At 43.2% G+C, this 15,455-nt stretch overlaps 1 protein-coding gene across 4 annotated transcripts in view; it reads left to right on the top strand.

The window, feature by feature from the left end:
- kiaa1328 (KIAA1328 ortholog) overlaps positions 1 to 15,455 on the top strand; it is a 134,708-nt gene that overhangs the window by 79,856 nt on the left and 39,397 nt on the right. For all 4 annotated transcript variants that reach the window (XM_059989603.1, XM_059989602.1, XM_059989601.1 and 1 more), the window contains one exon: positions 827 to 935. In XM_059989603.1, the coding sequence (XP_059845586.1) occupies positions 827 to 935 (109 nt within the window). The remainder of the gene's footprint in view (positions 1 to 826; positions 936 to 15,455) is intronic.

The following is a 15,455-nucleotide window of genomic DNA, read 5'->3' as shown; positions in this document are numbered from 1 at the left end:
ATTTGATTTGAATACTGCGTATCAGTCAGGTAACATAACCCCTTCTGAAAACAATGGTGGAGGTGGCATCATGCAATGGGGATACTTTTCAGCAGCAGAGACTGGAAGTCTGGTTAAGATTGATGTGAAGATGAATGCTGTTAACTGGAGATCCTGGATTAAAATAAACTGCTAGCCTCTGCCAGAAAGCTTAAACTGAGGAGGAAGTTTGTCTTGTAGCAGGACAACAACCCAAAGCACACTGCTAGAGCAACCATGGAGTGGTGTCAAATGAGGAATGTTGATATCCTTGAGTGGTCCAGTCAGAATCCTGACCTTAACTCGAATAAACATCTCTGGCAAGACCTCAGATTTTTTGTCCACTGCTGCTCCCCAGCTAACTTGGCACAACTTGAGCAATTTTGCAAGGAGGAATGGGTAAATCTTGTTCCATGTTATGCAAAGCTAATAGAGACTTATCCAAAAAGACTACTGGCTGTAATAGCTGCAAGAGGTGGTTCAACTAAGTACTGCGCAAAAGGAGAGGAATACTTTTGAACTGCTGATATTTTGGTTTTAGAATTTTTAGTTTTTCATGCTTTACAATTTTCCCTGATTTTTGTTTTGGGCTCTATGCTCTGCTTTTAAAAAAAAGTTACAGGTGAGTGATGCACAAATAAAAAAAATCTCAGTTAAAGTGATCAAGATCTCTGGTTGTAATATTTATGTGAACCACGGGTGGGGACTGTATGCCTTTTCAAGGCACTGTAAAGATCAAACTGAAAGACATTGATCAATAAAATTTATTATCTGTTGCATTCAACTAAATTTATGACTTTTTGTCTAGGGATTACTTCAATTCCTAAAAAAGATGCGGCAACTTCTCCTGTGCCAGTTGTCAAAAAATACCAGCCAGTCAACATGGCAACATCACCTATTTGGCCTGAATCACTGAGGTAGGGTATTACAGAATCCTGGAAATGGACAGCACAGAAATGGGTCCCTTCAGCCCTTATTGTCCATGTGGAGTGTCCTTACTAATCCCAGTTGTGCACATTATGCTCTCATCCCTCAAAGCTTTTGTTTTGATTCAAGTACCTGTACAAATGCTTTTTAAGTATTGTATTTATATCTGCTCCTACTGCCTTCTGCTTTAGCTGTACTTGATGAAGGCCAATGCACTGTATGCCTTCTTAACTGCAGGTTGACTCTGTGGTTAAGAAGGCGCACGGTGCATTGGCCTTCATCAATCGTGGGATTATGTTTAAGAACTGAGAAGTAAAGTTGCAGCTATGTCAGACCCTGGTCAGACCCCTCTTGGAGTACTGTGCTCAGTTCTGGTCACCTCACTACAGGAAGGATGTGGAAACCATAGAAAGGGTGCAGAGGAGATTTACAAGGATGTTGCCTGGATTGGAGAGCATGCCTTATGAGAATAGGTTGAGTGAACTTGGCCTTTTCTCCTTGGAGCGACGGAGGATGAGAGATGACCTGATAGAGGTGTACAAGATGATGAGAGGCATCGATTGTGTGGATAGTCAGAAGCTTTTTCCCAGGGCTGAAATGGCTAGTACGAGAGGGCATATTTTTAAGGTGCTTGGAAGCAGGTACAGAGGAGAGGTTGGGTAATTTTTTTACACAAAGAGTGGTGAGTGTGTGGATTGGGCTGCAGGTGGCAGTGGTGGAGGCGGAAACGATAGGTTCTTTTAAGAGACTCCTGGATAGGTACATGGAGCTTAGAAAAATAGAGGGCTGTGGGTAAGCCTATGTAGTTCTAAGGTAAGGACATGTTTAGCACAGCTTTGTGGGCTGAAGGGCCTGTATTGTGCTGTAGGTTTTCTATGTTTCTACTTTTGGAATAATTCTATTTTTTTAATTTCTGCTTTGGATCTGCCAATATTAATGTTTTTTGTTTTTTTTTCAAAAACATAAACTTAAAGATCTTTGTGTTTGAGCAACTGAGTAGATTTTTTTATTCTAGATAAAACTTTTTTTTTTGTTGATCCCAGAGGAAAAAGTTGCACGCATGCCTTTACAAGCCCAGAATGTTTGGGAATAGCCTTTGGGGAGGGAATCAATGCACCAATATGCTTTTGGCCTATTTATGACTGATTGATAATGCCCTTATGGCATAAAGAGACTGATTTGAAAGGTCTAAGAACAAAGAAAGCCATAGTGATGAAAGTTTGATTATTATAGAGCAACTTTCTAAAATAAAAGCTGCTGAAGATTATATTTCTTAATGATATGAATAATAAAGAAATTTAAAGTTTTTTTTTGAAAACTATCTTTTCCTCAGAGGGAAATCCCTAATAAACTAATGTACAACAGTGGCTTATTTATTAACTTCAAACTGAAAATTCAACTGATGCAAAAATTAATCAATTTTGTGAGTAAACAATTTTAGTTCAGTGGGCATAATATATGTAAATTTCCAAATAGCTTTACATAAAGCCCATTTCATTGCTTCATTGTTTGTGGTTAGTTTTGTCATACTGTTGTCAGGATATCTTGAAATGCTCATCTTCCTAACTTCTATCGCTCCAGTTTGAACAGACTTTGGTCAGAGACTTCCATGAGTTTGGATAAATTTTGGACATAGTTAAAATTTTTTGAGAGTATTCTTAAGGTATTTTCTTTGCCTGTTGAAAGGTTATTTTGCTGTGGCAAAGTTTTGAATAGAGGACTTGTCTTGGGAGGCTGGTGCGAGGTTTACTGATGAAGTGGCCTATCCAGAGCTGAATCTAATTTGTCCTTCAGTGATGAGGATACTGGCCTGGGAAAGGGTACATAAATATTGGTTAGCTGGTCTTCCCAATGGATTTGAAGCTTCTACACAGTGCCTTGTTAGGTAAGGATAGCAAACTTGAGTAAAGTCAGAGCATGTGAAGTTAGGAACAGGGAGCTAATCGAATAGTTAGTTAGTAACACGACAAAAAATAAAAAGGAGTTACTCAAATTGGTCTTGTCACTGTTCCTTATTCACATTTACATAAACAATTTGGAATTAAAGTATAATATTAAAGTAATTTTGTGTCCAGAATTTAGAATTATTTGAAATTTTTGGTTGGAGTTCTCTCGTAAAATAATCACTTTCAGTATTAGTTAGTGGTGTTTATTAAAAGCCACAGAGAAGGGATGTAGTTTTGGTCAGATTTTGACCAGTAGCTGTAAATGTTAATTGTGTTCCAGGGTAATTATCTGAATTTTGGTTTGTGCTGCAGCCAGTTAAAAATCTCAGCATGTGCAGCTGATTGTTTTCCCACAATTAAAATAAAATCAAGTTTATTGTCATCTGATTGTACATGTACAATCCAGTGAAACGATATTCCTGTGGAGTATGGTGCACTCAGAAAGCATACAACCCACACAGCATATAAGCCAAAGTATTACCATAAATTAATAAAATATTCAAAATGCAGGCAGCACAGGTAAACAGTACAGTATACAGTGAACAGCTTGCTGTCCTAATGACGAGACCTCGGTGATAGCAGAGTATTCATTAGTCTCACAGCCTGAGGGGAAAAAGTTGTTACCCAGTCTGGCAGTCCTAGTCCTGATGCTTCTGTACCTCCTCCCTCATGGTAGTGGGTCAAAAAGATTGTGGGATGGTGATGGGAATCCTCAACAATGTTTTAGGCCCTTTGTCTACTGTGTTCCTGGAGGTGATCCTCTCAGCAGTTTTAACTATCCTCTATTGGGTATTGTGGTCTGATGCCTTGTATCCTCCGTACTGCAAAATGATGCAACAAGACAGGACATTCCCACTGGTGCTCCTGTAGGAAGTTGTGAGAATGAGGGTGCTGACTTCTCCTGAGAGTGTAGAGGCTGCTGTGTCTTGACCAGTGAGGAAGTATTGCTCACCAAGGAACTTGGTACTCTTCACTCTTTACGTTAGGACTATTGATGTGTAATGGAGAATGGTGAACCTGTGCTTTCCTGAAGTCTGCAGTCATCTCCTTTGTCTTGTCCACATTGAGACTTGGGTTGTTGTTCTTGCACCATTTGACAAACTTCTCAGCCTTCTCTCTGTATGCTGACTCATCAGTGAACTTGATGAGGTTTGAGCTGAATCTGGTAGTGCATTCATGAGTCAGCAGCAGGCTGCACACAGCGCTGGGGGGCACTGGTGCTCCGCATAACGGAGCTTGAGATGTTGCTGCCAACTCAGACTGACTAGGGCCGTCCAGTTGAGAAGTTACAGTGAGGAGTGTTGAGTCTCAATGAGAACACTTTACCCACCAGCCTGTAAGGGATGATTGTGTTAAAAATTGAAATAAAGTTGATGAACAGCATCCTGACGTGTGAGACATTGTTTTTTTTAGGTGGAACAGGACAGGGGGCCGAGCAGCAGATGAACTGGAAAAGGTTCAATGTAGCTGGAAGATGGCACTTCATAATTCATTGTCAGCTGCTTAAACCATTTTGATTGTTGAAGTTAGTGCCACTGGGTAGCAGAATGATGGTGACTGCCTTGAAGCTTGCAGGGACAGTGGACTATTCCAAAGATATGTTAAAGATGGTTGGTAAGACTTCAGTTAGCTGATCTGCACAATCCCTCGACACCCTGGCTAGGATCCTCCTCGCCTCTGCTGTGGTCAAAGAGGATCCCTGTTCCTCAGGGAGAGGGGGCTTTCCTTGATGTAGTAACATTCAATGCATCGAAAGTTAACAAATTTCAGGTCACTTGCCGGTGATAATAAGCCTGATTCGTGCACAGAGCATTCAGCCCATCAGGAAGGGAGGCATTGCTGTCATTGACGCACAGGATAGACTCGAAATCTGTTTTAGCCTGAATACCCTGTCACATGCACTTCTTGTCCTTGTCGTGACAGAGGTGCCTGCAAAATTTTCTGTGGTTCAAGATGGTTGAGAAGTCATGGCTAATATGTACCAAGGCACCCTGCTAACATTACTTTTGTTCTGGATGACAAAAATTGTTAAGCTAGAATATTATGATATTTGAGGCATGACTGCACAGGCGTGTAGACGTCAGCGAGTTAGACCGGTGGGAAGAAGTTAAAAGGAGCGCATTTTTTCTTCAGTGGTTTGATCGAGGCATGACTGTGCAGGTGCGTGGATATCAGTGAGATAGACCTGCGGGAAAAGTTTAAAAAGAAGACAGCTTTATAGAGCGGGTGACAGAGTAGAGGGAGTCAGAGTAGGAGGGCTTTGACGCTAACGGGTTGAGATGAGTTGAGTTACTTGTGAAGAATAGGAAATGGAAGTATATCTGCAAGGCTGGTGTTCTGTACTGGATGTGGGATGTCCAGGTAACTCCCAGCCTCCCGGGTGGCCACATCAGCGTCAGGTGCGTTGAGCTGCAGCTCCTTCGGGACCAGGTTCGAGAACTGGAGATGTAGCTTGATAACCTTCCTTTGGTCAGGGAAAGTGAGGAGGTGATAGAGAGGAGCTATAGGCACATAGTCATACCTGGGCCTCGGAAGACAGATCAGTGGGTAACAGGATAGGGAAGGGCAAGATTCAGATACTAGAGAGTATTCCTGTGGCTGTCCCCCTTAACAATAAGTACTCCTGTTTGAGTTCTGTTGGGGGAGATGACCTACCTGGGGGGAGCAACAGTGGCCGTACTTCTGGCACGGGGTCTGGCCCTGTGGCTCAGAGGTTAGGGAAAGAAAGAGGATAGCAGCAGTGATAGGGGGTTTTATAGTTAAGGGGTCAGAGAGGCAATTCTGTGGATGCAGGAAAGAAACACGGGTGGTAGTTTGCCTCCCAGGTGCCAGGGTCCGGGATGTTTCTGATCGCGTCCATGATATCCTGAAGTGGGGAGGTGAACAGCCAGAGGTTGTGGTACATATTGGTGCCAACGACATAGGTAAGAAAAGGGAGGAGGTCCTGAAAACAGACTACAGGGAGTTAAGAAGGAAGTTGAGAAGTGGGACCTCAAAGGTAGTAATCTCAGGATTATCGCCTGTGCCATGCAACAGTGAGTATAGGAATAGAATGAGGAATCAGAGCAGCGGGCAAGGATTCAGATTTCTGGATCTTTGGGACCTCTTCTGGGGCATGTGTGAGTTGAACAAAAAAGATGGGTTGCACTTGAATCTGAGGGGGAACTAATATCCGGAAAGGAAGCATGAGTGAATCTGCAGATGCTGGAAACAAATAAAAAAAAACATGAAATGCTGGCAGAACTCAGCAGGCCAGACAGCATTTATGGGAGGAGGTAATAACGACGTTTCGGGCCGAAACCCTTCATCAAGAGTGAAGTAACATGGGATGGTCGAGGGGGGATAAGAAGTGGGGGGAGGGATAAAGTAGAGAGCTGGGAAGTGATAGGCTGGAGGGAAATGGGCTAGGGGGAAGGTGGAGAATTATGGGAAATAAAAGAGAAAGAAAGGTAGGGCTGGGGGGAGAGATTATAGGGAGGGGGGAGAGATTATAGGGAGGGGGGGAAAAGAGAAAGAGAACCAGACTAAAATAATAGATAGGGATGGGGGTAAGGGTGGGAGGCAGGGGTATCAACGGAGGTCAGTGAGTTGGATGTTCATGCCGGCAGCAAGGAGATAAGGCATGCCGGCAGGAAGGCCATCCCCCCATCCCTCTCCATGGACCTCCCTCCGGGCACTAATCCCTGCAAACGGAAGAAGTGCTACACCTGCCCCCACACTTCTTCCCTCACCACCATCCCAGGCCCCAGACAGTCCTTTCAGGTGAGGCACCACTTCTCCTGTGAGTCAACTGGGGTGATATACTGTATCCGGTGCTCCATTTATACATTGGGGAGACCCGCCGCAGACTGGGAGACCGTTTCGTTGAACATCGGTGCTCGATCCTCCAGCAGTGGCGGGATCTCCCTGTGGCCACACACTTCAACTCCACAGACCACTCCCACTCCGATATGTCTGTCCATGGCCTCCTCTACCGTCAAGATGAGGCCACACGCAGGTCGATGGAGCAATACCTTATCTCCTGCCTAGGTAGCCTCCTTCCTGCCGGCATGAACATCCAACTCACTGACCTCCGTTGATACCCCTGCCCCGCGCCCTTACCCCCATCCCTATCTATTATTTTAGTCTGGTTCTCTTTTTCTTTTCCCCCCTCACTATAATCTCTCCCCCAGTCCTACCTTTCTTTCTCTTTTATTTCCCATAATTTTCCACCTTCCCCCTCGCCCATTTCCCTCCAGCCTATCACTTCCCAGCTCTCTACTCTATCCCTCCCCCCCCCCCCACCCCACTTCTTATCCCCCCTGGACCATCCCATGTTACTTTACTCCTGATGAAGGGTTTCGGCCCAAAATGCCGTTATTACCTCCTCCCATAGATGCTGCCTGGCCTGCTGAGTTCTGCCAGCACTTCGTGGTTTTTATCCAGAAAGGGAGGTTTGCTAAGGCTATTGGGGAGAGTTTAAACTAGAATTGCTGGAGGGTGGGAACCGAACTGAAGAGACAGAGAAAGGGGCAGTTGACTCACAAATTGAGAAAACTTGTAGACAGTGTGAGAGGGAGGATAGGCAGGTGATAGAGAAGGGATGCACTTAGACTGATGGCTTGAGATGTGTCTATTTTAATGCAAGGAGTATCATGAACAAAGCGGATGTGCTTAAAGCATGGATCAATACTTGGAGCTATGATGTTGTGCTGTTACAGAGACTTGGATAGCTTGGGCAGGAATGGTTACTTCGAGTGGCAGGCTTTAGATGTTTCAGAAAGGACAAGGAGGGAAGCAAAAGAGGTGGGGGTGTGAACCTGCTGATCAGAGATAGTGTCATGGCTGCAGAAAAGGAGAAAGTCATGGAGGGATTATCTCCTGAGTCTTTGTGGGTGAAAGTTAGAAACAGGAAGGGGTCAAAATTCGACTGGGTCTTTTTTATAAACCACCCAATAGTAACAGGGACATCGAGGAGCAGATAGGGAGACAGATTCTGGAACGATGCAATAGTAAGTGTTGTCGTGGTGGGAGATTTTAATTTCCCCAATCGTGATCAGCATCTCCCTTGTACAAGGGTGGAGTTTGTTAGGTGTGGTCAGGAAGGTTTCCTGACACAATGTGTAGATAAGCCTACAAGAGGAGAGGCTGTACTTGATCTGGTATTGGGAAATGAACATGGTCAGGTGTCAGGTCTCTCAGTGGGAGAGCATTTTGGAGATAGTGATCACAATTCTTTCTCCTTTACCATAGCGTTGGAGAGGGATAGGAGCAGACAAATTAGGAAAGCATTTATGGGGAAATATGAAGCTATCAGGCAGAAACACGGAAGCATAAATTGGGAACAGATGTTCTCAGGGAAATGTATGGCAGAAATGTGGCAAATGTTCAGGGGATATTTGCGTGGCATTCTGCATAGGTACATTCCAATGAGACTGGGAAAGGATGATAGGGTACAGGAACCATGGTATACAAAGGCTGTTGAAAATCTACTCAAGAAGAAGAGAAAAGCTTAAGAAAGGTTCAAAAAAACTAGGTAATGATTAATGATAGAGATCTAGAAGATTATAAGGCTAGCAGGAAGCAGCTTAAGAATGAAATTAGGAGAGCCAGAAGGGGCCATGAAAAGGCCTTGATGAGCAGGATTAAGGAAAACCCCAAGGCATTCTACAAGAATGTGAAGAGCAAGAGGATAAGACATGAGCAAATAGGACCAGTCAAATGTGACAGAGGAAATGTGTGTATGGAACCGGAGGAGAGAGCGGAGGTACTTAATGAATGCTTTGCTTCAGTATTTACTATGGAAAAGGACCTTGGCAATTGTAGGGATGACTTGCAGCGGAATGAAAAGCTTAAGCATTTAGAAATTAAGAAAGAGGATGTGCTGGAGCTTTTGGAAAGCATCACGTTGGATGAGTCTCTGTGACTGGATGAGATACACCCCAGGCTACTGTAGGAGGCGAGGGAGGAGATTGCTGAGCCTCTGGGATGATCTTTGCATCATCAATGGGGACGGGAGAAGTTCCAGAGGATTAGAAGGTTGCAGATGTTCCTTTATTCAAGAAAGGGAACTGAGATAGCCCAGGAAATTATAGACCAATGAGTCTTACCTCAGTAGTTGGTAAATTGGTGGAGAAGATCCTGAGAAGCAGGATTTATGAACATTTGGAGAGGCATAATATGATTAGGAATAGTCAGCATGGCTTTGTCAAAGGCAGGTCGTGCCTTACGAGCCTGTTTGAATTTTTTGAGGATGTGACTAAAAACATTGATGGTAGTGCAGTAGGTGTAGTGTATATGGATTTCAGAAAGACATTTGATAAGGTACTCCGTGCAAGGCTTTTTGAGAAAGTGAGGAGGCATAGGATCCAAGGGGACCTTGCCTTGTGGATCCAGAATTGGCTTGCCCATAGAAGGCAAGGAGTGGTTATAGACGGGTTGTATTCTGCATGGAGGTTTGTGACCAGTGGTGTGCCTCAGGGATTTGATCTGGGACCCCTTCTCTTTGTGATGTTTATAAATGACCTGGATGAGGAAGTGGAGGGATGGGTTAGTAAATTTGCTGATGACACAAAGGTTGGGTGTGTTGTGGATAGTGTGGAGGGGTGTTAGAGGGTAGAGCGGAGCATCGATAGGATGCAAAACTGGGCTGAGAAGTGGCAGATGGAGTTCAATCCAGATAAGCGTGAGGTGTCTCATTTTGGTAGGTCAAATATGATGACAGAATATAGTACTATGGTAAGACTTCTGGCAGTGTGGTGGATCAGAGGGATCTAGGGGTCTGAGTCCATAGGACACTCAAAGCTGCTGCACAGGTTGACTGTGGTTAAGAAGGCATATAGTGCATTGGCCTTCATCAACCGTGGGATTGAGTTCAAGAGCTGAGAGGTAATGTTACAACTGTATAGGACCCTACTCAGAGTACTGTGCTCAGTTCTGGTCACCTCACTACAGGAAGGATGTAGCAGCTATAGAAAGGGTGCAGAGGAAATTTACAAGGATGTTGCCTGGACTGGGGAGCATGCCTTATGAGAATAGGTTAAGTGAACTTGGCTTTTTCTCCTTGGACAAAGGATGAGAGGTGACCTGATAGAGGTGTGTAAGATGATGAGAGGCATTGATCATATGGATAGTCAGAGGCTTTTTCCCAGAGCTGAAATGGCTAACATGAGAGGGCACAGTTTTAAGGTGCTTAGAAGTAGGTACAGAGGAGATGTCAGGGGTAAGTTTTTTTTTATGCAGAGGGTGGTGAGTGTGTGGAATGGGCTGCCAGCGACGGTGGTGGAGGCAGCTACAATAGGGACTTTTCAGAGACTCCTGGGTAGGTACATGGAGCGTAGAAAAATAGAGGGCTATGGGTAACCCTAGGTAATTTCTAAGTTAAGTACATGCTTGCCATGACATTGTGAGTTGTAGGGCCTATATTCTGTAAGCTTTCTATGTTTCTATTACTTAAATTTTATTGATACTTTCATTTACTGGTAATTCCTGTGCTTAACAAATTATTATAGATATTTGCTATTTTTTTCAGAGAGGAATGGAGTGACACTGAAAATATGAACCGGGTTTTAATAACTTTTATTAATTTTGAATAGGCAATTACTAGTTTCTCATTTGTGGCCATATTGTTTTTCTCAAACAAATAGCTGTATGACAGTAATGTGTCTTAATCTATTACTATATTATTTCCATTGTTCAATAAAATATGCAGCCAGTTACAAGCTCACACAACTGCCTTCCAGCTCATCTCTGTTGATGAGGTTTATTGAAATGCATTTTTTGTTTTCCAAGATGGACTGGAAAGAAATATGAGGTCTCTAACTTTAGTTTTTAAAACACCATATCTGCAAGGTACTGTGCTGTGTAATTCTTAAGAGCTGTTTTGCAATTCACATATTAGAATTAGTGAAGAAATCTCATTGAAGAATTATGAATGCTATCTCATTGTATTTTGCACTATTGAATTTTGTAACTTGTAGTCATTTTTGTATCTTGCACTAATCTGCTGCCATAAAACAACAAATTTCATGATCTATGTCAGTGACAATAAATCTGATTCTGACCAAAAATAGGGTTGGGACATTCAGTTCACAACTCAATAATGAGAATTGTCATTAGAAACTTAATAGCAGCAATTTAATCTCAGTCAGCTGAGAGTCCTTAAGAACTTCAGTTAGTTTAATTCTCCACCTCACTCCTACTCTGACCTTTCGGCCTGTGGCCTCTTGTACTGTATAATGAGGTATACCATAGGCTTGAATAGCACCTCATCTTCGATCTGGGAACATTGCAGCTTTTTAGAATTGATATTAAATTCTACAACTTAAGATGACTGGAATTCTCTTTCTGTATCAGCCACCAATCCGTGTCATGGCCTGTTCTTGTGCCATAATGAGGCCAACCTCCAGTGGAGGAATAACGCCTCGTATTCCATCTGGGTAGCCTCTGATCTGATGCCATGAATACAGGTTTCTCCTGGTTTTAAAAATTTCCTTCTCCCTCTCCTCTTCTATTCCCCACTCTGACCTCTCACCTCTTCTCACCTGCCTGTTACCTCCCTTCCTCCTCCCCTTTCACCTATGGTCCAGTCTCCTGTCAGATTTCTTTCTCTCTAGCCCTTTACATTTCCTAGCCACTTGGCTTCTCCTGTCACTTTCCAGCTATCATCCTTCCCTTCTCCCCACCTCTTATTCTGGTATCTTCCCCCTTTCCAGTCCTGATGAAGGGTCTCAGCCCAAAACATCAACTGTTTGTTCATTTCCATAGATGCTACCTGGCCTGCTGAGTTCCTTCAGTATTTTGTGTGTGTTGCTTTGGATTTCCAGTATCTGCAAAATTTATTGTTTATTATTTGTTTAGCTTATTTGTTTTATCTTCTCGTGAAGATGAGGATATGCCCAATTTAACCTGCTAGTTTTGCCCTTCCAATGACATTCATTCTCTCCCACCCTCCCTGCAACTTAATGATCTTCTGCTCTTTCATTCCCATTTAACCATTTGTTTTTGCATAGATGCTGACTTGATGATCATTTCTTGCATTTTCTGTCCATATTTCGATTTTCAAAATAAGTATTTGAAAAGTTGAGTGAAGTGAACCAAATTAAAAGCTGGATCAACTTAAGATGAATCTCCTTTGAAGAAGGGACATTTCAAAAGGTCATGATTGGAGATCAAGAAGCTATATTTCCTATTCCAACAAAATCGTCATTCTCAATTAATTTTGAGTCACATTGCTCAACAACCTCCGATTTAATCCTAGGCTGATATTTTACAATTTGCAATGACCAATTTGACGTACTAAGTGGTATGACTTTGAAATGTGGGAGGAAACTGGAGCACCAGGAGGAAATCTGCACGTTCCACAGGGAGGGCATACAGACTCCTTACACGTGACATCAGAATGGAACTCCAAACCCTGACATCCCGAGCTGTAGTAGCATTGTGCTATGCTACTGTGGCATCCTAATATGGGACAGTTTATGTTAAGTGGAAAACTTGTGCACAGTTTTTATGATGAATGGCCAAAGTCTAGTGCATACTAGTTACCAGTTTATAAAAAATTGAAACAGCAAATCATACTCTGCATTTTACAGTAGATTAAATCTTAATAATTCAATTTTTTGCAGAATATTTATCATAATAAAATATTGCCATGTAAACACATTTCTTGAACTGATGTCTCCTCCATTATGTGTGAATAATTGCCTGTGGTACTGCAGTAATAGTCTATATAATGTAGCAAGTGTGAGAAATTGGAAGCTTTTGAAAATGTCAAATGATGACCAGGAGATTGCTTGTGAAGGAGAAATTGTGTTGAAGTAGAATTTAGAATTGTAATAAGGCAATAAGACATTTGGAGCTTTAACAAGTAGGCACAAAACAAAAGCATGAGAAGTTTAGCGGGGAATGATAATGATAAATTAAGTTTTTACTTATTGGTCATGATATAATAAAGCTAACACAGTGGAGGGGAACCAACAGAAGTTAGGGTAGAAAAACTTATTAGTATGAAAATAGGACCAGCAAAGTGGGATGAATGCCTACAACACTCTAGTATAATGGTTATTTTAAAAGAAAGATACCGGTGCAGCTTAATTATGTAATATTTGAATCTGAGCAAAATGTGACGGTTGTGCTGCTTTTAAGTATTTATAGCACTTTGTAGGAATTTAAATATTTACTGAGATTGCCACTTTCCCCCAGTATAGCTAGTGTCAGGTGATATTTTTGATCAGAATTTTAAATTGTGATTGTTGATTTAAGATCATAATCAAAACTTTGCAGTACATTGTCAAATTAAAATTTCAGAGACGTGGACATCAGTGAATTGAGAGAAAACACCGTAGAATGAAGTATAGTCAATATAAGAGTAATAAAATAACATTTGGCAACAAAACCAGTGTTACAGATTACTAAAATCTGAACTGTGAGAATCAGGAGTAATTGAGTCATAGAATTATATAATTCCACTGCCTGAGGCTTATTTTCTTAGTCCAGTAGATTGCAATAAGTTCATCCAATTAGTTGTGCTGGACGTTGTCCAGCAGCTGCAAATTGTACTTGAAATAGTTCTGCTTTCTTTTCAAATCCTGCAGAGAACCAAAGCATCCATATAACAGATACATTGAACACTTAAATGGGTGAGATAGAACTGCTAGTTTCTCTATGCAACTGCTTCAAATGTCAAGGAATGCCTGATGGATTTGAGAAGGATTGTATGTGGCCTATCAGTGGCGTCAACAGAGTTTTACCAAGAGGGATTTCTTGCAGGTTGATGGCGGTTATTTAAAAAGGGAGCTTCAATAGTGTTTGTCCATAAAGAGCATGTCTGTAGGGTTAGTGCTTTGCTCTGGGTGTCAGATGTGGGAATCCTGGGAATCTTCCAGTCTCCCAGATGGCTACATCTACGCCAGGTGCACTGAGATGCAGCTCCTGACAGACCGTGTTAGGGATCTGGAGCTGTGGCTTGATGATCTACAGTTTATTAGGGAAAGTGAGCAGGAGATAGGAGCTACCAGGAGTTAGTCACCCCGAGGCGATCAGGTCTCTGGCACTGAGCCTGGCTCCGTGGTGCAAAAGGGAGAGAAGAAGACGAGGAATGCAGTAGTCATAGAGGATTCCATAGTGAGGGGAACGGACAGGAGGCTCTGTCAGCCTAATAGAGATACCTGAATGGTGTGTTGCCTCCCAGATGCCAGGGTAGGGGATGTCTTGGATCAGGTGCTGTGTATTCTGAAGGGAGAGGGTGAACAGCCAGAAGTCTTGGTACACGTTGGTACCAATGGCATAGGTAGAAGGTCCTGAAGAGCGAATTCAGGGATTTGGGTAGGAAGCTGAAAAGCAGGACCTCCAGGTTAGTAATCTCGGGATTGCTGTCTGTGCCACGTGCTACAGAGCATGAGATTAGCATGATCAGGCATATTACTGCATGGCTGAGAGACTGGTGTAGAGGGCAAAGCTTTGGGTTTCCGGATCATTGGGGCATTTTCTGGGGGAGGTATGACCTGTAGAAACAGGACAGGTTACACCTGAACCCAAAGGGGTCCAATATCTTAGCAACACACAGAAAATGCTGGTGGAATATAGCAGGCCAGGCAGCATCTATAGGAAGAAGCAATGCTGACATTTCAGGCTGAGACCCTTTGTCAGGACTAACTGAAATAAAAGATAGAGATTTGAAAGTAGGAGGAGGAGGGGGAAATCCAAAATGATAGGAGAAGACTGGAGGGGGTGTGGTGAAGCCAAGAGCTGGAAAGGTGATTGGCAAAAGGGATACAGAATTGGAGAAGGGAAAGGATCATGGGACAGGAGACCTAGGGAGAAAGAACGGGGGAGGGGAACAGCAGAGGGAGATGGAGAACAGAACCATCCCCGCTGACCTTCAACTCTCTGAGGCAGAGCGCTCTGTCCTCAGTAAGGGCCTCACCTTTGTCCCCCTTTGTCCACACCTCAGCGAGTTCCACGTATGCCATGATGCTGAACTCTTCTTCCGCTGGCTCCGTCTTTGAGCCTACTTCTTCGGCAAGAGCTCTTCCACCCCAACCGATGACCCCTTCTCCCGTCTTCAACCCTCCTCTTCTAATACCTCCTCTTATCTACCCCTTGATCATGACCCCGCTAAGGAGCACCAGACCACTGTCTCCCACACCATCACCAACCCTATCAGTTCTGGGGATCTCCTATCCACTGCCATCAACTTCATAGTTCCCACACCCCGCACTTCCCGTTTCTACGCCCTACACAAGATCCACAAACCTGCCTGTCCAGGTAGGCCCATTGACTCAGCTTGCTGCTGCCCCACCAAGCTCACTTCTGCATACCTTGACACTGTTTTATCCCCCCCTTGTTCAATCCCTTCCCACCTATGTTTGGGACACTTCTCATACTTTGAATTTTTTTCAATGATTTTAAGTTCCCTGGCCCCCACCGCCTTATTTTCACCATGGACATCCAGTCCCTATATACCTCCATTCCTCACCAGGAAGGTCTCAAAGCTGTCTGCTTCTTTTTGGATTCCAGACCTAACCAATTCCCCTCTACCACCACTCTCCTCCGTCTAGTGGAATTAGTTCTTACTCTCAATAA

Source organism: Hypanus sabinus, chromosome 14 (assembly GCF_030144855.1).
Source record: "Hypanus sabinus isolate sHypSab1 chromosome 14, sHypSab1.hap1, whole genome shotgun sequence".
In the NCBI taxonomy this organism is placed as follows: domain Eukaryota; kingdom Metazoa; phylum Chordata; class Chondrichthyes; order Myliobatiformes; family Dasyatidae; genus Hypanus; species Hypanus sabinus.
The sequence above is the reverse complement of the archived record's forward strand: the minus strand, read 5'-3'. Positions and strand labels throughout refer to the sequence as shown.